Source organism: Paramisgurnus dabryanus, chromosome 2 (genome assembly GCF_030506205.2).
Source record: "Paramisgurnus dabryanus chromosome 2, PD_genome_1.1, whole genome shotgun sequence".
In the NCBI taxonomy this organism is placed as follows: domain Eukaryota; kingdom Metazoa; phylum Chordata; class Actinopteri; order Cypriniformes; family Cobitidae; genus Paramisgurnus; species Paramisgurnus dabryanus.
Window position 1 is genome coordinate 31,419,859 of NC_133338.1, and position 19,616 is coordinate 31,439,474.

At 36.5% G+C, this 19,616-nt stretch overlaps 1 protein-coding gene across 7 annotated transcripts in view; it reads left to right on the forward strand.

Annotated features, from left to right (window-relative positions):
* Positions 1 to 19,304, forward strand: part of fhod1 (formin homology 2 domain containing 1) — a 54,233-nt gene extending 34,929 nt beyond the window's left edge. For 2 of the 7 annotated variants that reach the window (XM_065267817.2, XM_065267820.1), the window contains 17 exons: positions 1,149 to 1,238; positions 2,351 to 2,374; positions 2,962 to 3,006; positions 5,345 to 5,505; positions 6,371 to 6,469; positions 7,424 to 8,319; positions 9,704 to 9,859; positions 10,289 to 10,471; positions 10,759 to 10,878; positions 12,423 to 12,584; positions 12,887 to 13,077; positions 13,845 to 14,037; positions 14,289 to 14,454; positions 14,712 to 14,774; positions 14,874 to 14,948; positions 15,259 to 15,432; positions 17,813 to 19,304. In XM_065267817.2, coding sequence (XP_065123889.1) covers positions 1,149 to 1,238; positions 2,351 to 2,374; positions 2,962 to 3,006; positions 5,345 to 5,505; positions 6,371 to 6,469; positions 7,424 to 8,319; positions 9,704 to 9,859; positions 10,289 to 10,471; positions 10,759 to 10,878; positions 12,423 to 12,584; positions 12,887 to 13,077; positions 13,845 to 14,037; positions 14,289 to 14,454; positions 14,712 to 14,774; positions 14,874 to 14,948; positions 15,259 to 15,432; positions 17,813 to 17,892 — 2,878 coding nt within the window. In that variant the 3' untranslated portion in view covers positions 17,893 to 19,304. The remainder of the gene's footprint in view (positions 1 to 1,148; positions 1,239 to 2,350; positions 2,375 to 2,961; positions 3,007 to 5,344; positions 5,506 to 6,370; positions 6,470 to 7,423; positions 8,320 to 9,703; positions 9,860 to 10,288; positions 10,472 to 10,758; positions 10,879 to 12,422; positions 12,585 to 12,886; positions 13,078 to 13,844; positions 14,038 to 14,288; positions 14,455 to 14,711; positions 14,775 to 14,873; positions 14,949 to 15,258; positions 15,433 to 17,812) is intronic. The other 5 variants (XM_065267818.2, XM_065267821.1, XM_065267819.2 and 2 more) reach the window with 3 other exon arrangements.
* The last annotated feature ends 312 nt before the right edge of the window (positions 19,305 to 19,616 follow it).

Here is a 19,616-nt window from a genome sequence, read left to right on the forward strand (position 1 = left end):
TTGCTGTAAGTAAAGGTCTTAAAATGCTCTAAAACGTTCATGGATTAGTTTGAAATGATTGTGTTTTAAATGCAATGCTGATAACACATGAAGAGCTCAGATGCAAAAGCTGCTAAATGCCACCAACATCAAGAATGAGATGATTATATAGACCAAATGCTCTCTGCATGTACTTTCGTTTGGATAGACGGCGGGCGAATGTCAAAGTCAGAGTTTTTTCACCTAGTTAAAAGAGGTTTACCTAAAGTCAATAATAGGATATTGACCAATTTTTTTTTACTTTTTACCTTTATTCAGAAAGGATGAAAAGTGACATTTGTGAAAATAAGACATTTTTAATTACTGACCTTTTCATTGCCATTAAAGTAAAATTACTTAACCTGAACATATGAGCCTGATAAAAGAAAACATGACATTCGCACTTCGAGGGTTTTGCATTTGAATTCTTAATATGTTTATTTGTTTTATAGTTTTTTATGTCTATAAAGTGATGCTTTTTTAATAATTAATTTATTGTAATGGGAAGCATGATGTGTACAGTATATGACCATTGCTCCATTCAGAGAGACTGTACCTTCATTCAGTGCTTTTTTACTATACTGATGTAAAATGCGTCATTAAGCACCATATTTCTAGCTAACGTAATGTTTTTATTACCATATGTTTGAACAGATTTGTTTTAGACATACTTTGGCTCCATTCTCCTGCCACATCACAAGGATGTTTGTGTCCATACATTACATTCTGTTACTTTTAGGATCTTTTAACCACAAATAGACATAGACATGCTCACATTTAAAAGAGTCATGAATGTTTATATATTTTATTTTAATATTAATATTTTAATATTGTTAATATTTTGTATCTTAATAAGACAAAGACACACATTTCCTGGGCGCTCACAAACTGCACAAGAGCAAAAGGCATCTTTTTGTAAACTTTTTCTAAAAATATTTTTTTCTGGAAAAGTTTTGAGTAAGAGCATAGTTGTGTTTAGTCTATAGTTATAATTAAAGGAATTTGAAAACAATAGAGGTCTCTGGTACTGTATGTCCCCATAGCTAAGTTCAGTAAAGTGTGTGTGGATGTGAGCTGCCAATCCTGTGTTATAGCCAAGACCTTGGACTAACTAATCTTCCTCTTCGCAGAGGTTCTTTCTCAGAGACGGACTCTCCTGTGGAGAAACCTTCCCTGACGACAGCAGAGCAGCCCAGCCGAACGGAGGGAAAGACATTCAGGTCAGTAAGCAACTGATGCTCTAAGACAGACATTACTTTTTAATGGCAGGAACCCCCTGTACACTGTAAAAATTATTTTTAAATTGAATCTCGGAATTACAAGAAATTTCAACTTACTATTTTTATCTTGACTACAACTTGCTACAACTTATAAAATTAAGTTGACTTATTAACTATTATTTATAAGTTATAACAACTCATCTCATGTCAAGATAAATAATAGTAAGTTAAAATAACTTGGATTAAACTTAGATTAAACTAAATCATTTAAAGAAGCACATTTTTTTATAGTGTATGATGAAACATATATCCTTTTATATATATATAAAAAAACAGTTAAACTGTGTTAGCTAAATAGTGATTGTGATATTAAAAAAGACAGCAAATTATGTACAAACTTAAATAATTGGCTACACATAGACATTCAAACTTTTTGCTTTGTCTTTTTGCTCTTTTCTGGGAACCCCTTGAGACCTTCTGGGATACCTCTGGGGGTCCCTGAAGAATTGGATTGTAACTTAACTAACTGTGTTTAGTGGAATGAGTTGAAATGTAGTAGTTAAAGTAAATGAGCATGAGCTGTCAATAACATTGTAAATAAACTTGCTACATTTATTAAAGGAAAGGAGGTATTTCTTTAAGACTTTGTGATGTCTGAATGATATTTAAAGGATAGCTGTGGGAGTGGTTTTTGTTTTTAGATTGCTAGGTAGTGTGCTTGTTTAAAGCAATGTTTGTAATTACTATGCTGAGGATTGTTCCCCTCATTGGTACTCACTTTCCTTTATTTTACTCTTTTTTTTTTTTTCCAAAAAATATCCTTAATATAATTTTTTAACATTGTCAGAACCGATTTGCTGTCTTTGTATTTGTGTGCTATAGATTTCCTTCTATTTTTGCTGATTTTCTTTTATTCTCTTTCTGTCTGCCGACTTGTCTGTCTGTCTGTCTGTCTGTCTGTTTGTCTGTCTCTCTCTCTCGCTCTATTTCTCTCTCTCCTCCTTTTTCTTTCTTAAACATTCTCTTCCCTCATAATATTTGGCACAACTTCTAATCTCTTCTGGTGTGGCATCCAACGTTCCTGGGCTTTGCTTCTCTTTCTCCTTTTACAGACAGCATCAGGCAGACAGTGTTTGGTGAGTAGCTGAAGTGTGGCCAAAGAATGCGCAGGCACTTTAAATCATTGTGAAAGTTAGTCATTTTGGGAAAACAAGCCATAAGGGCGACTGGAGGAAGGAACTCCTGCCTGAAAACATTTGGTATTAATGTGATCCATCAATCTGTCCAAGGCCAATGCATAAACCATTTTAATTAGGAAAATTCTAATTGTATAGACAAAAGTTTGCTTTTAAGATATTTCTAAAAGACCCCCTCCATTTATTTTACTTTGTTGACATTTTTCATCTTAAAGGTATACAATGTTGATTCAGAAGTTTAGGAAAGCAGCAACAGAACTACTTGTTCCCATGAATGAACAGTCATTTATTCCTGGCTGTACTTTATCCTTCATTCGCATTTGTTTCTCATTCTATTTGTTTTGTTTCTTAATGGGGAAAGATCTTCTGTCATTATTTTCAGTTTTTTTCTTATATTATTACTACTGTATAGGCAAAAATTAAACCATTAAAAAGCTAGTAATATCCACAAAGTACTTTGTCAACACGACTGTGACTAACAGTGATTTATACAGACTGTGTGTGTAAACAAAAATATTTCTCTCCAGTCCAGAAAATGTGAATAGAGATTTGCCAGTTCTAAGGAATTATGCGTAAGTATACAGCAGCTCTGTGGAGCAACAGACTCTATATCTGCATATATCAGCATGCCGCCATCCAGGTGTTGGTGTTTGGGTTTAAATCAGCTGTTGTGCTCAGAACCTGAGGCTATGTGTGTGTGTTTGAAATGTCATTTTATTTTATCTTATGTAGGCCAAGTCTTGTAATGTTAAATGGACATTCCACTTTTTTGAAAATATGCAAATTTTCCAGCTCCCCTAGAGTTAAACGTTTGATTTTTACCGTTTGTAATCCATTCAGCTGATCTTCCGGTCTGGCGCTAGCACTTTTAGCATAGCTTAGCACAATCCATTGAATCTGATTAGACCATTAGCATCGCTAAAAATAACCAAAGTTTCGATATTTTTCCTATTTAAAACTTGACTCTTCTGTAGTTACATCGTGTACTAAGACAGACAGAAAATTAAAAGTTGTGATTTTCTAGGCAGATATGGTAAGGAACTATACTCTCATTCTGGCGTTATAATTAACTCTTTCACCGCCAGCGTTTTTAAAAAAAGTTGCCAGCCAGCGCCAGCGTTTTTCATGATTTTCACCAAAGTTTAATGCCTTCCAGAAAATGTTCTTCTTTAAATAAATAAACATACAATATACCAAATGAAAGAACAGACCCTCTGCTTTCAAACAAAAAAAACCGTTTCATCCTACCTTTAGTGGTTCTTTTGTAATCAGCTTTTGAATATGGGTAGGTTTTTGCAAAAACACCATATTTTGAGCAAAAAGCAAAAATAATTCCATTTTTGTGACGGACTTTTCATAGAGATCCCATTCAGAGCGATCTTTAAAACAGACACGGACATGCAGCAGCTTGACATAGGGCAATACTTCCGGTTTTAAAAAGTTGCGGAAGGGCGCCACCTGGTGGATAATAGCGGTATTGCGGAAAGACGGAAAATCTCGTCATTGGCGGGGAAGCATTTTCTCTTAATTGACGAGATATCTCGTCAATGGCGGGGAAAGAGTTAAGGACTTTGCTGATGTTACATGGCTGCAGCAGGCGTAGTGATCTTACACCAGAATGAGAGTATAGTTCCTAACCATATCTGCCTAGATAATCGCAGCTTTTAATTTTCTGTCGGTCTTAGTACACGTAACTACAGAAGAGTCAAGTTTTAAATAGGAAAAGTATCGAAACTCTCTGGGTTTTTTTTTGGTGCGACGCTAATGGTCTAATCCAATTCAATGGATTGTGCTAAAAGTGCTGGCGCCAGACCTGGAGATCCGCTTAATAGATTTCAAAATGGTAAAAATCAAATGTTTAACTTGTTTAAAATGAGCATATTTTCAAAAAATGTGGAGTGTTCCTTTAATGATTATAGGTAACAATAATAAAGTTTTAATGCAGTGACGTTTAACATGCCTTGTCTGCTTTGCTGCCGTTTTGAGAAATAAAAACCGTTTGTGAAATATAATATTTATATGAAGTCGTGTTTCCACACATTCCTCAGTATGAGTCTCTGTGGTGGGTCACTATGGGGAAAATTATTACGGTAATATAACTGTATCAGTCTCTCAGCCTGTATAGAGTTAGTGCTTGACTGTTGAGGTAATCAAACCTGCATCATCTGGCTGAGAAAAACTAATCAATAAAATACTCTGTGTGTGTGATTTAGATTTTTGCATTGATTTCTATAGCTTTATGGAGGGTGAATTATATGGGAAATAAAGTGGTGGCTTGTGGCATTGGGCATGCACAGAGGTGGCTGTAATGATAGTGGTGGTGGGTTTTGTCCGTAACTCATATGTATTACTGTGGTGGAAAGAGGTTTTGTTAATGTATTTAAGCTATCCCCTTTAAAGAATGCCACACGTGTGGTTTTTTTCTGTTACTATTTTTTTTTAGCTTTAGTTATCTTTTACAATGATCTATTTAACATAAAACTGCAAGGTGTCATGTTAGTGAAATGACCTTTATAGTAATTGGGTACTTTAAGAACTGGGGTGAAGTCTGTGAAAACCCAGCTAATGTCATTGTTCTACATGAAATCATCCTACATAATGTTAAGAACATTCTGTGAAAATATAGTAAGGCCATGTCAAAGATTAAAACGTAAATCAATAAGTGAAATCAAACATTGATGATTACACTGAGACTTTAGCCTGGATTTCACAGACAGGGTCACATGTTGTCCTTTTGCAGAATAAAAAATATAATTCGCATAAATCAGTTTTTATTCCGCTTAAGATTTCATTGTGTAACGTCATTTCAGAGCAGATATATATATATATATATCAGAATGTGGTGTCATCACATTCAACCCTCCTTTACAGCTCAGTAAATTACTGTTTCATTCTCTGATGGTTTTATAGAGACACATTCTTGCGCAGTTTGGCTGCATCCCAGTTTGAGAAGAAAAGAAAGTCATCATTGGCCACCAAAGAGAAAGTCAGCGAGAGTGTGCCATCTACAGACCCTGAGACCCCGTCTACTGGAGCTGAGCAGACTACAGTCTACAACTCAACAATTGCAGGTGCTGATCCCCGACCTTCTGTTCCTCCTCCAGTCTATATGTGTAATCTGCTTTGCAATTCATTACTAGGAGCCTTAATGTTTTTTAAAATCTGCTTTGACTTAAACTTTCCTGTTAGATTCTCTTCCTTTTCCTCTCTTCTTATCAATTATCTAGTTGTTTTCCAACATCTCTCCTTGTTCAGTTATGCTTCTCTAAACGCAAAGCTATGTGTATGATTGATTGGTTTTGTGGTCATTTATTAATCTATATGCAAGTTAAGAATTACGGCGTTATCTACTTTCCATGTCAGCTCCTTCAGGTTATTATGCATACTGTTTCCAAAAATATTGATGCTGTTCTCTTACAGGTGGTTACATAAAAAGAGCGATCTTTTAATGCTATATTTGCTATATTTCCTATAATACAAACTTTAAATGACCTCTAAAGATTTTAAGAATGGCTATATCTTAATTCTGATCCTTTTAGCCAGTTATATCTTGTGAGATTTAGGACAGCCCATGTCCCATACTGAAGTTCCTGTGGCGACTGTGTGATCTCTAAAGGAACAATTATCTGTGGCAGAAAGCAAATAGTAGGAGAGGGTGTGTAAATGAGATAAGCAGCATATATGTATGGTATATGTTTACTGTATATTTTAGACATTAACTATATTTGCACTTCTCAGAATTCAGAATTGTGGCATTTCAAGGTGTTTGTTTTTAAAAGATATTGCTCAATGTTGTGTTTTTGCTGTTTGTAATGTTGTATGGCATTGTATGGACAAGCTTTCTACCTGTTCATGTTTGCAGATTGTTGACATTCATTCTTTTAAATTGGTATAAACCTGCCTAAAACATATTCTTATGAAATCTCTGTCATGCAGGATCTATTAGTGGTCAGGAGAGCCATTCTCAAGGGACAAACCTTCCCAGACACACCCTGGAGCAGCCAGGAAACACAACAACAGCCCATAATGATGCAGGCAAGAGATTTTATTCCCAGCCCCACCTCTCTGTTTATATCATTCTTCATATCATCTTTCTTTTACTTATAGGCCTCAGATACGTATGACTGCCATCCACATATCTGTTTTAGTTTATCCAGCAGTCAATCTTGCAAAAGGTATTATGCCAGGCAGAGACCTTTTTGAAGACCTACAATAGTTGTTATTTTTAACCTGTATCTGCACAGTTAAATGCATTACAAACCGGGAATCTGTGTGATCTGTGCTAACGCAATTGTAACCATTTTTATATCACGTAAGTTCAAAGTCAAGAGCTGCATTTCAAGGAAAATCTTCAAAGTTTTAAAGTGGAAATATTTGAAACCGATTCCATCTTTTCCTCTAGTGGCCAAGTTTCAAATGAAACGGTCAGTAAACAAACCTTGCGTCCAGGGAATGCAAGTTTGCTGAAGTAGAAGGGCTGACATGTAAACTATTTACTTTTGGAGATGGGGATCTCCGTCGTCCGGTTTCCGCTTTGGCTTAATGAGGGTTCAGGCAGTTACTGTAGCTGGAAGTTTAATGCTGTTGTGCTTTAGTCTGTTGTGGGTAACTGAAAGTACAAGATGGTAGCATGCGGGAACATGGTGATCTGTGCTTGCAATGGGCCATTGAAAGGTAAGATGTCGCTTATAACATGCTTTTATTATCAGCCTAGCATTCAGTAGTTTTGGTATCAGGCCTAATAAAAATTTAGTGTAAAAATAAAATGCATTTGGCTTTTGGAGTTTACATCAGCCCATTTGTTCCCGGTGTATCAACGTCCCTGCATATGCTAGCATCATGCTTTACCAGTTAAGGTACAGGAGCAATTTTATTAGATAATTAATTGGTCTGTATTGTATTGTATACTATACAACTGTTAATCTTTCAAATCTTGCTCAGTACTGTACTCTACCAGCCGTTTTGAGTGACGTTTTCTTCTTTCTCTAGAGGGTGGTTTGCAGCGTCAGGACAGTGCAACAGAACAGCACAGCACCCTATCTAATGACAGGAAATTCATGTTGGACATGCTCTACTCCAAAAACAACACCAGCTCTGGTGGTCTTAAAAGTCCCAATCTGGAAAGTGCTCTAGAGGACCATGGCATCACCAGTATGGCGGGACGGCTCTCTAGACTGCAGGCTTCTTCCTCTCAGTCCACAGAGGACACGTCCAAGCGGGCGGAGTTGGAGAGCCTTGAGGGTAGCGCCCAGACGGCTCGAGCAAGACTAGCTGAGGAACAGATGCTTAAGAAGATACGTCCACAGTACAGCATTGACGCAGAGATGCATGCGCAGAGTTTGGAGAAGACAATGATGACACCGTTATCCAGGGGATGTCAGGATGCCTGGGAACACCTGCAGCCAAGCTCCAAGCCTCTGCGCATTAAAGATCTTGACTTCTCTGATTTAAAGGAAGAGGAGGATATTGACGTGCTGGATATAGACACTTTTGACACTGCTATGTCCAACGGAATACCACCACCTCCTCCCCCAATGCCAGGTCTTGGCTCTGCCATCCCACCACCACCACCTCCTCCCCCTCCTCCTCCTGGGCCTTGTGGACTGGCTCCACCGCCTCCTCCTCCTCCGCCACCTCCTGGATTTTTGAACGTTCCCCCTCCTCCTCCAGGACTCGCTCCTCCGTCTCAGGGGATCGATCCAGCTTTTTTAAAGAAACGGAAAACGGTTAAGCTGTTCTGGAAGGAGCTCAAGCAGCCCGACAGCCCCAGGAAGTGCAAGTTTGGGCGAGGCACAGTCTGGGCATCGCTTGATAAGGTTACAGTTGATACAGCCAAGCTGGAGCACCTGTTTGAGTCCAAGGGAAAGGACTTACCTGTAGCAAAGGTGCAACATGCAAACCTGTATTAAACCTAATAAAATTATGGGTCGGTTTCCCGGACAGGTATTAGACTAGTCCTAGACTAAAATGTAAGAGCTGTCCAAACTGAAAACAACTTGCAGCACTGACATATCTTTAAATATATCAGTGCCCTTTGTTTTGCCTCAAAATGCACCCGAGTAATGTTTTCAGTAAGGCATGTCTGTTAAAACTAGTTATAGTTCTTAATTAAGGTCTAGTTCTGATTTAAGTCCGCGAAACCACCCCTATATCACTTGAAAATTCAAATAGTACATTTTACAAATAAAATCCATATGCCACATTTACTAAAGTAAATTAAATAACTGAAAGCTGTTCACTGCACTGCAAAAAATTATTTTCAGTATTTTTGTCTTGTTTTCAGTAAAAATATCCAAGAATACTTAAATTAAGATGCTTTTTCTTGATGAGCAAAAAGACCCAAGAAAAAAGTCTAGTTTTTAGACTAAAAATATCAAATTTAAGTGATTTTGTGTATTAAACAAGCAATAAGAAAAAAATCTTGAAAATTTTTCTGAAACACTAAATTCAAGAAAAATTTAAGCAAATTTAGCTTACCCCATTGGCAGATTTTTTACTTGTTTTATGCACAAATTCCCTTAAATCAAGATGCATTTTTTTGTTGAGCAAAATGACCTAAGAAAATAAGTCTAATTTTACGCCAAAATAAATATCACTTAAATTTGATATTTTTGGTCTAAAAACTAGACTTCTTTTCTTGAGTCGTTTGCTCATCAAGAAAAAGCATCTTGATTTAAGAATTTTTAGATATTTTTACTGAAAACACGAAAAAAATACTAAGATTTTTTTCTTTTAAATCTTTTTTTTGCAGTGTACTTAGTATTTTCGATTTATTTTCAATAAAAAAAAAATAAAAAAAAATCTTAAATCAAGATGTATTTTCTTCATGAGCAAATGACCTAAGAAAATAAGTCTAGTATTTAGACAAAAAATATAAATTGTAAGTGAATTCTTAAATATATAATATGATGCTTAAAACAAGACAAAAAATCTGTCAATGTGGTAAGATTTTTTTTAATTGAATTAAGTGTTTAAGAAAAAAATTTTCCATTTTATTTCAAGATTTTTTTCTTACCCCATTGGCAGATTTTTTTGCATTTTTTTTAATGCACAAATTCATGTAAATCAAGATGCATTTTCTTGATGAGCAAAATGACCTAAGGAAATAAGTCTAATTTTAAGACAAAAAATAAATAAATGTAAGAATTGTATGATATTTGTACTTTTGAAATGTGTTTTTATTTGTAACCCTGGCCCTGACAGGCAAAAGTCTCATGCTACTGTATGAAGTGTTTATATCAATTGCATTTCTATCCTGTTTTTCAACAGAAAAGTCCAGAAGCAAAGAAGGGAGCCATTTTAGTCCTTGATCCTAAGAGAAGCAATGCCATCAACATTGGCATGACTGTTTTACCTGCTATACATGTCATTAAGACTGCCATCCTCAACTTTGATGAGTTTGCCATCAGTAAAGAGGGGATTGAGGTAATACTGATATCCACTAGGGGGCAGTAGTAGCACATTTTAAAGACTCCATCACATAAGAATTGCAGATTTGTTTCTATTGTATTTATTAGAAACAAATACAGATGTTTATTTGCGTTGAAGCCGTCAACTGTATATGCTAATATAATCTTAAATGATGACAAAATTAACAAAAATGTTGACACACATTGTGCTTCTCATTTTTGTCCAGTAAAATTCTTTCTAAAATTAGCCCCTTATTCTATCTGTGTCACAATTACTTATTTAGTCACATTATAAATAGAAACAATTTAGATTTTATTCTCATGAATTTATAATTCATTCACATCTACCATTTAGTAACATTACACCATAAATCTTGCATTTATTGCTAATTAACATTTTATTTACTGTTCAAATTTGCTTAAATATTCCTTTTTTCCTCTGTAGAAAATCCTGACTATGATTCCGACGGATGAAGAGAAGCAAAAGATTCAAGAAGCACAGCTGGCAAACCCTGATGTGCCTCTTGGTTCAGCAGAGCAGTTTCTGCTCACCCTCTCATCCATCAGTGGCCTTACAGCCCGATTACAGCTCTGGGCCTTTAAACTAAACTATGAGACCATGGAGAAGGTCAGAGTCGTTTTGTTCTTTATACTATGAATGAAAGTACTTCGCCACTAGAAGTTGTTGTAAAGCACTAGAGAAACACACACATACCTGCGAAATATTTAAAGTGTATGCAAAGTTGCAATATTGCTTGGACACGAAGAACTAAAGAAATATTTAAAATATTTATAAAGATAACTTTTTCTTGAATTGGTTTCTCTTATCATATATCGTGATAAGATAATGTGTACCATATTGATCTCTCTTTCTCTCTGTCATCCGTCTATCCTTCACATGTGAATATACTGCAGGAGATTGCAGAGCCTCTTTTCGACTTGAAACTGGGTATGGAACAACTTGCCAAGAACAAAACCTTCAAGTGTATCCTAGCAACACTATTGGCCATTGGCAACTTTCTAAATAGCTCCAATGTAAGTGCTCCATCTCTCTCTTTGATAATGACTTCATACGTTTATGTAAGCTACTGTATAGAGCAACACTACTTTTAACAGCTCTATGCTAAGGTAAAGAGGTGTAAAGCTTTGTTTATACTAGTGCTTTGCTCCACACCGCAAATGTACATTCATTTCATTTGTACAGAGAGTCTGGCCACGCTCCATTGCAAAGCGTTACTTCCGTTAAGGAGGGTCCATTGTTGAAGTTTAAAACTATTAGATCTGCCCAGAGTCACTCAGGATCTGCCAATCGCTAACGTGTGGTCGTGATGTATATCATGCACCGAAACCGTCCAGAACAAGTCAGAATAATCAGACCAACAAAACTTAGCAAACCTGGTTCTTGCTCCGGCTTTAACTTCTGTATATTCGGCAGTTTTGCAACAACGGACCGAATAGCTTTTCTCACGTCTTTCTCCGCTGCCATTACTGAACTACAACTCAAACTGACGCACAACCTCAACGTCATCGTTCTTAGCCACCCCCATCTGTTCGCTGATTGGTTCTGCAGATTTTTGCAGGAGAAAACGAAACTGAAGCTGTAAACAAGGCTTGATGTGAAATATAAGATGATTAAAATCCTGCATGGCCATTTTGTGTGGTCATTTGGTAAATAAACTGTAGTCTGCTATGACCTCTTGAACTCTACGCGGTAGATTGACATTGCATATATAAATAATAAACCAGTGATTGGTAAACTTTTCTCACATGAGCTGCAGTAAGGGCCCAAAAAGTAATTTTACTTTACAGTATGAGATCAATGCAACCATTCATCATATATAATGTTGTTACTAAGTTATAGACAGCCTCACGAATGTCCGTGGAATAGTCACGGAAATTTTTACAAATTTTGTAAAGATCCGTGAGAATGCCACAGAAAAATTAGCAAAAAATTCCGTATCTATCCCACGGAACTTTGTGAGATCAGGTTGGTTATAGAGTGCCTTGATTCACAAAAAAGCAACAAATATTTTGCATACTTAAAGCATCATCCAGCAATGGAAAATGAGTGAAATCATATATTTTTCACATAGGCTCTATGTGTCTAAAAAATCTTCTCACCAGGTATTCAGACATGTTGTGGTTGCATTACAATAATTTAAAATGCAGTTTTAAAAATGTATGGCATGTCTCCGGGCACAGATTAACCAGAGACATCTTCAACCAGAGCACAGACAGATCAAGCCAATATGACCCAGACAGAGATCATTAAGATTTACTAAGAAAACTTACACTTGATGAAATTTGTGCGAACACTTCTTCCTCGAATCCGTTATAAAGCACATGTCATTAGTAAGGTAAATGAATGCTATTACAGCACTGGCATATTAAGGATATAAGTCCTCACAAAGTCAGATTCATTTGAACTTCACAAAAGCATGAAATTTTGATATCTGGCATATATTACAGTATAATGACTAGCCATAGTTATACACTTATAGTTTACCATTAAATCATTGATAGCGTAAATTCACTGAATGTAGCATTATAACTTCAGCTGGCGTTTGTGTCCCCTGCAGGCTAAGGGTTTTGAGCTCAGCTATCTGGAGAAGGTAACTGAGGTGAAAGACACCGTGCACAGACAGTCTCTGCTTCATCATTCCTGCAATTTTGTGGTGGATAACCACCCAGATACAACAGATCTCTATTCTGAGATCCCTGCCATCACACGGTCTGCCAAAGTAGGTGCCTAGAAACATAAGCGTTTCTTATGTATTTTGTTTGTCTTAAATAATGCCCTTTAATTCAGCACAACCACATTATTTATTCATTATTTGCTGAGGGATTGGCATCATTTTATTGCTAGGCTTTTATTACACCTGTATATCTTCTCAAAGCACATTATCTGTGGCATGCTTTCAATGTTGCCATTTTTATTTGGGGAATAAACCACTGTGTTGCAAACTTCAGTACAGACTGGCCTTCAAGGAGAGGGATGAATATTTTATATAGTCTTCATTTTTATCTCCGTCCTTTCCTGCAGGTGGAGTTTGAGCAATTGTCTGAAAACCTGGTGCAGCTGGAGAGAAAATGCAAAGCTTGCTGGGACAACCTGAAAGTTGTGGCCAAGCATGAGACTAAAGCTCTCCTGAAGAACAAGATGACAGAATTTCTGAAAGACTGTACTGAGAGGATTATCATACTGAAAGTTGTGCATAGACGCATTATTAACAGGTAACACAACAGAAGCATCTGTTTCATACAAAAATCTAAATCTAAGTATGATTAATGAAAATGTAGTATGCTCCATAATTTGTAAGTGCCCTTGGATGAAAGCATCTGAATAAATGTAAATGTCACATCAAATGTTCTGTAAGCAGAGGTTGCTTTTAACTCTTTCCCAGCCAGCACTTTTTTTTTAAGTTGCCAGCCAGCACCAGCATTTTTTATGATTTTCACAAAAGTTTATTGCCTTCCATAAAAATTTTCTTCTTTAAATATATAAACATACAATATCAATATAATATTGTATTATAAGTTTCAGCTCAAAATACCCTACTGATCATTTGTTATAGCATGTCCTAAATGCCGCTATTTGAGCAGGAGCGGAAAAAGTGCTGTTTTACTTTGTGTAGCTTTTATATGCAAATGAGCTACTGCTTTCGGTTAAAAAATAGATGATTCTTGTGAATACAGTCAAAGACAATAGTATCTTTAGATGCATTAGTAGTGCTCCAACGTGCTGGGAAACACATTTAGGCCGTGGGCTTGTTTGTGTGACGTCACATTAACAGGAGAATCAAAGCATCATTTTTAATGGGACTACTTTGGTTTAACGGGATTTTTTGGATTTTTTTAATTGTAGTGTTATTGTGTTCACACACTGCCAACACACATTTATGTCCAAACCTTGTAAAAAGTGTATTTTGCATAATATGCACCCTTTATTAGCAAGAACTGGAGCATATGTTGACATAAGCTGTCTCTGTTCTTCTATGCAGGTTTCATTCTTTCCTGCTGTACCTGGGTCAACCCTCCTACTCGGTGCGGGACATAAAAGTAACTCAGTTTTGTAGGATCATCAGTGAGTTTGCGCTGGAGTACCGCACCAGCAGAGAGAGAGTCCTCACCCAGAAAAGCAAACGAGCGGCCCACCGGGAGCGCACCAAAACCCGGGGCAAGCTCATCACAGAGGTGGGTGATGGAAACTTTTAAATACTTTAGATGCTTACCTTGATTACTGTTGGATATATTTAACCCAAATAACATTTGGTTTGGCTTTCAAATAGTAGTCCACCAAAGCTGATTTATTCATGTGTTGAATTGGACCCCACGCATGAGGATGAATTTATTTCCTTAAATGCTAAAGAGCATTAAGAAGCATGTGTATAACTTACCCATAACTTATTACCAATAACAAATATTCTCTGAAAAAATGTTTACAGACAGAGAAGTTTTCTGGAGCGGTACCAGCTATGTCTCAGGACGGCCCATCTCCTGTTTGCTTAGTAACAGAACCAGAGCCAGCCCAAGAGGAGCATGAAAACATGAAAAACTTGCTCATTGCCAATGAAGACCCTGGCAAGCTGCGCAGGAGCCGGGCTGTCAGAAGTAAGACACACATACAGGTTATAAAAAATCTAGGGTTTAAAATCTGCCAACCCTGCTTTAACACTACAACTTTGTTAAATCCAGTAGCAAAACTACACCAGTTTCATTCAAGTATAATTGTATAACCCAAAAACAATAATGCTCTGAAAGCATGTATTGCCCCTTGTACATTGTAAAATACTATAATCAATGCAATAGTTGGTTAAGTTTAAAACAGACTAAACTGGATTTTTGAACTGGGATTTTAATCTTCATAGAGATTTTGACTTCTGGTGTTGTCACTTCTCCCATATCACCAACTCTTCAGAGTGATGATGAAGGTATAGCATGAATGTGTGCAAAGAAAAAACATTTGTGCAGCTTTTTATGTACAATGAAACTGAATGAGAGTATTAAGGTTGGACCATTTGATCTCACAGAGGAGTCTTATGACTCTGACAGTGCTCCTACTTCACCAGTAGAGAGACAATCATCAGAGGACTTTTATGATGAAGGTACAGCTGCATGAAGTTGGTTTGCCTAACTAACAGATATCAGTATATACTGTACTTAATTGCATCCCTTTTTAGTATTCAGAGAATATAACTCTTTTGAAGTGAGGTTTTTGTGTATTAGTTGGTTATTGCAATACGAGTAAACCTGAATGGAATCAAACTACTGTATGCATTCACCAGAGTGTGCCACTTTCACTGACCACTGATTTACATCAGCTTGCTGAGAGCCCAGACATTTTAACCTTTCAGTTAAACGATAATGAACCTGTTTTTACTGTAGTAATAAATGTCATAAAATATTTCCACACAGGTATAGGCAGGCTTAGTACAACCATGTCTGTGGCTAAAGACGACAGTGCCAGCTCACAAGATGATGCCACAGATGAGATCATGGATCGTCTGGTAATGTCCGTCACCCAGAATCCTACTGAGAGGGCGTCTAGCCCCAAAACACGGAAACGCTCACGGCTCAACAGAAAGTCGTGTGAGTACATTTTGACTTTTAATTCAAAAAGAGGTTTCTTGACCAGTGGACTTTATAGTACTTTCTACAGTTTTAGTTCTAAACCTGGGGGATACAATTAAGGATTTAAATTCAACGATAGCTACATTAACATTTGACACTTTTTACCTCAAATTGAATAAAATCATTCTGAGCGTTTACATGAACACTTAATAATGTGATCGGATTGATGGCATTGTATATGGCACAAGCTTCAAAATCAGATTTGATCATTTGACATGGGCACAGTGCATCTATTTCAGGTCATAATTAATAAACGACGAGCATACAAATCTTTGTGCCTCGCTGATATCAAGCAACAGCAAAAACACCTATTCACGTGTGCCCAAAAAGCGTGTTAAACTACACGCAGTGCTGCAGAGACCTTCCGCGAGAGCGAGTCCAAACACAGGTGTATGTGGATCATAGTTTAAATCATGGACTGACCGGACAACGCTGTCTCATATCACTTTACAGACAAGACGGTCACTTTATTCAAGCTCGCATTATTTGCGTCATATGTCATTAGGCCAATTATACGTCATTGCAGATGTGCATATGCTCCACACTCCAGTCCAGTAGGTGGCGAAAATGCACCTTTAAGTGGGTTTGCCAACCGGCATTAAAAAAGAAAAGAAGATTATTGCACATGTGCAGAGCGTCCCAAGTTATCAATCCGATCAAGTGTTTACATGTCTTTTTGAGTGGATTACAAAAAAAACCCGCCCCTCTTAAGCCGATTAGATTTTTAATTGGTTTGGCTCTTTTTATTACAATTGAGGTGTTCACATGGACAGAAATAACCGGTTTAATGTTTAATCTTAATAAAAATGCTTCATGTAAATGCAGCTATTATTGTCTATGTCCAAAACACAAGATAATCTTTCTTTTGTGATTCTTCAGTTTTTTAAAGCCTTTAAATCTCTCCATATTTGTATTGTGCCACATTTGCTTCTGTTTGTGCTGAATTGAACCACCAGACATATTAAAACTCGAACAGAACAAATCTCCCTAAATATGAGGAGCTCAGATTCAAAGCCTCTAAACACCACCTCCGTCAAAACAAGATTATAATATTAACCAAATGCTCTTGGGACGAATACATGTTCATCAAACACTGTCGCTTTAAATCTGTTTAATCGTGGCCTCAGGCCTTTTAGAAATACCGGTTTGCTGGCAGAATCCATTAAGAGTTTGATCAAAAAAATGCTTATTTTCAAGAAAGCAGATACAAGTCCTTTCAGTATTTTTTGTGTGATTGTTGCGGGCAAAAATCCTTGATCTTGCGGCACGTTTTCTAAAAAAATGCGATGAAATATGCGGGATAATTATGCAATTTTATGCAATGAAACTGCGGGAACTTGCAAAAACTGTTTGCAGCTTTTGCAGCTTTTCAATGATGTTCACGTCACTTCATAACGTTCCCATGGCAACAGGCGACATAGTTGCGCTTGTGTTAAGTAAATGCAACATTTTTCAACTTTCTGCTAAGATATATGTGATTTTTGCAACGCAAATGCGGGGATTATGAAATCATGCAAGCCCCGCATATTTTGCGCACGGAAATCTGCAATTTATGCTGCAAAAGTGCAGCATATTTGAAAAAATGCGCCCCCCGCATAAATGCAGACTTTGGCTGATTATGCGTTGAATCATGCGATCGCATAATCACGTTTTTCTGGAGGGACTGAGATAAGCTGAGAGGGTTTTGCATCTGAGCTCTTCCTATATTCTGTTTTTTACATCTGAAGCCTCTGAAGTATGTGTACGCTGTCTGTGTTATGTTCTCAAGTCATAATATTATTTAATTAAAAAAATGTATAAGCTTGAACACTGATTGTTTTTTTTTCTAATATAACATGAAGTGAATTGGTCTAAATCTTTCACCGCCATTGACGAGATATCTATTCAATTAAGATAAAACGCTTCCCTGCCAATGACTTTCCCTGACAAGTTTTTACAGTAATCTATATTCCGCTATATCCACTAGGTGGCACTTTTACCCAACTTATAAAACACTTAAGCACCCCCGATTCAAAAACAATAAAACTCTTTGTATGTTTTGATCATCGTTCTGAATCTGATCTCTAACTGAAGCCCTTTACATATTTTTGAAGAAACCTATCCATATTTAAGAGGTGATAAAAAGAGAAAAAAAAGATAGGATGAAATGTTTTTCCCCCTTTTTTTGTTTGTTTGAAAGCAGAGGGTCTGTTCTTTCATTTGATATAATGTATGTTTACATATTTATAAAAGAAAATGTTCTGGAAGGCATTAAACTTTTGTGATAATCATAACTTTAAACTTTAAATTTATAAACGCTGGTGGGGAAAGAGTTAATGGGGTATTGTTTGTGTTGCAGTGCGAAGGACTCTGAAAAGTGGACTGAGTGTGGATGTGGTGCAAGCCCTTGGCCTCAGCAATCCTAATGGGAAAGTCTGAATATGGCAGCTATTATCTGGAGACACTTAGAGGGCAGCGATAAGGCTATACAGAGACCTGCTTTAATGACAACAGGATCTGTACTGAGGACAGTTTCAGGACTGCAACCAAATTTTTGCCTACAAGTCTGTACAGTTCAGTGGATGAATCATGTACAGTCATAGTTGTCTTTTGTTTGTATCAGAAACACTCATAGCTGCATATAAACTGCATTACTCTATTGATGAATGCATCCATCAGACATATCATGTTTAGATTGGTACAATATTTAATTACATAGTATTAAATACCTGCCTAAGTTTACTGTTGTAGCACAAATGCATATATGAAACAGTTATGCCAGATGCTAATTATTTTTGACCAGATGCAGGTGAATGGTTTGTGCAAAACATCATCTGTAGTGAACAGATTGGAGTACAATGTTTCAGTCAAAATGGGTGTAAGGGATTGAAGGGAGCGAGATTATACAGAGGGCAGTATTTTAAAACAAGCATTTTTTTATGCTTTTTAAAAACCACTTTGCCTTTTCTGTTAATAATGACTAAAGATTTAATTCTTGGATGCCAGAAACTGCTCTTGGATCAGTGCAGTAGGGTAACTCAAATGCATTAGTAAAATCTAGCCCACGAATAAACAGCACTGTCAATGGTGACTATTAAAAGCTTTAAAGTAAAGTTTGATTTGAGTCTAGAAGGAAGACCTGTGTCATCCCAGGACATCTGGATTAGAGAGGACATAAACTGGGTCCTGTGTTTTGTTTTATTACAGCTCTCTTGATAGGTTTGTGGAGTGCTGTGATCTGCTGTATCATTTTTCTGTCGTGATATTTATTAATGTGCTCTGGAGTCAAGAGAAAGGTGCGAGATGATGCTCCTCAATTGTTCTTGTTATAATTCACTTAGTCTGACACGTTCACAAATCTCTTTATTTATACCACTGTCTATGACTGTTATAAAATGTGCATGGACCACTTTTCATTCTCAGAAGAGTGTTGTGTTGGTGGTAGAGCACTTTTATAAAAGCATTAAACACTATAGGTGTTTTTTTTCCCTGTTACAACCTACAGTACATGTTTTAAGGATTTTAAGGTTTGTTTAAGTTGCTTTTTTGCACATGGAGTTCTGCAGTAGGAATTTAGAGTTCTGTATCACTCCATTGGTTTATGTATGACTGTATTACCTGATTTTTGCATGCGTTTGCGTGAAGGCATGCATTCTTCACTTTGAATGTATCACTGTTTGTGTTTTCCAATGAATTGCATTCATATCCATCACCACTCTTGGCACCAGCTTAACAGAAACTTGTAATGTCAAAGAAATTATTTGCAAGTACAAGTAAATGACTTTATGATTCAGAAATTTGACATGTAAATCCAGAGCCTTGTTCAGAATTAAATTAAATGTTTTATTAGACTTGATGTGTTTTTTTGTCTTAATTTCCCTTTTACAATTTAGGACAGATGTAAGTCCAAAATGTATTGTATTGGAGCATTATATAAATAGTTTATAATTATAGTTTTAAATGTATTCAGTTGATACTAACAAAACTGGTCGTCTTAAATTTTAAGTAATATTTTAAAATTAAATATTCACACGCAAAGTGCCACTGATTACAATCAAGTGCATCATGTTTTCCCCTTAAGACGTCGTCTTTGACACGTGAAACATAATGCTCTTTTAAGATGCATTAGTACAGTGCTACATGCATACTGAATAATCTGTGTA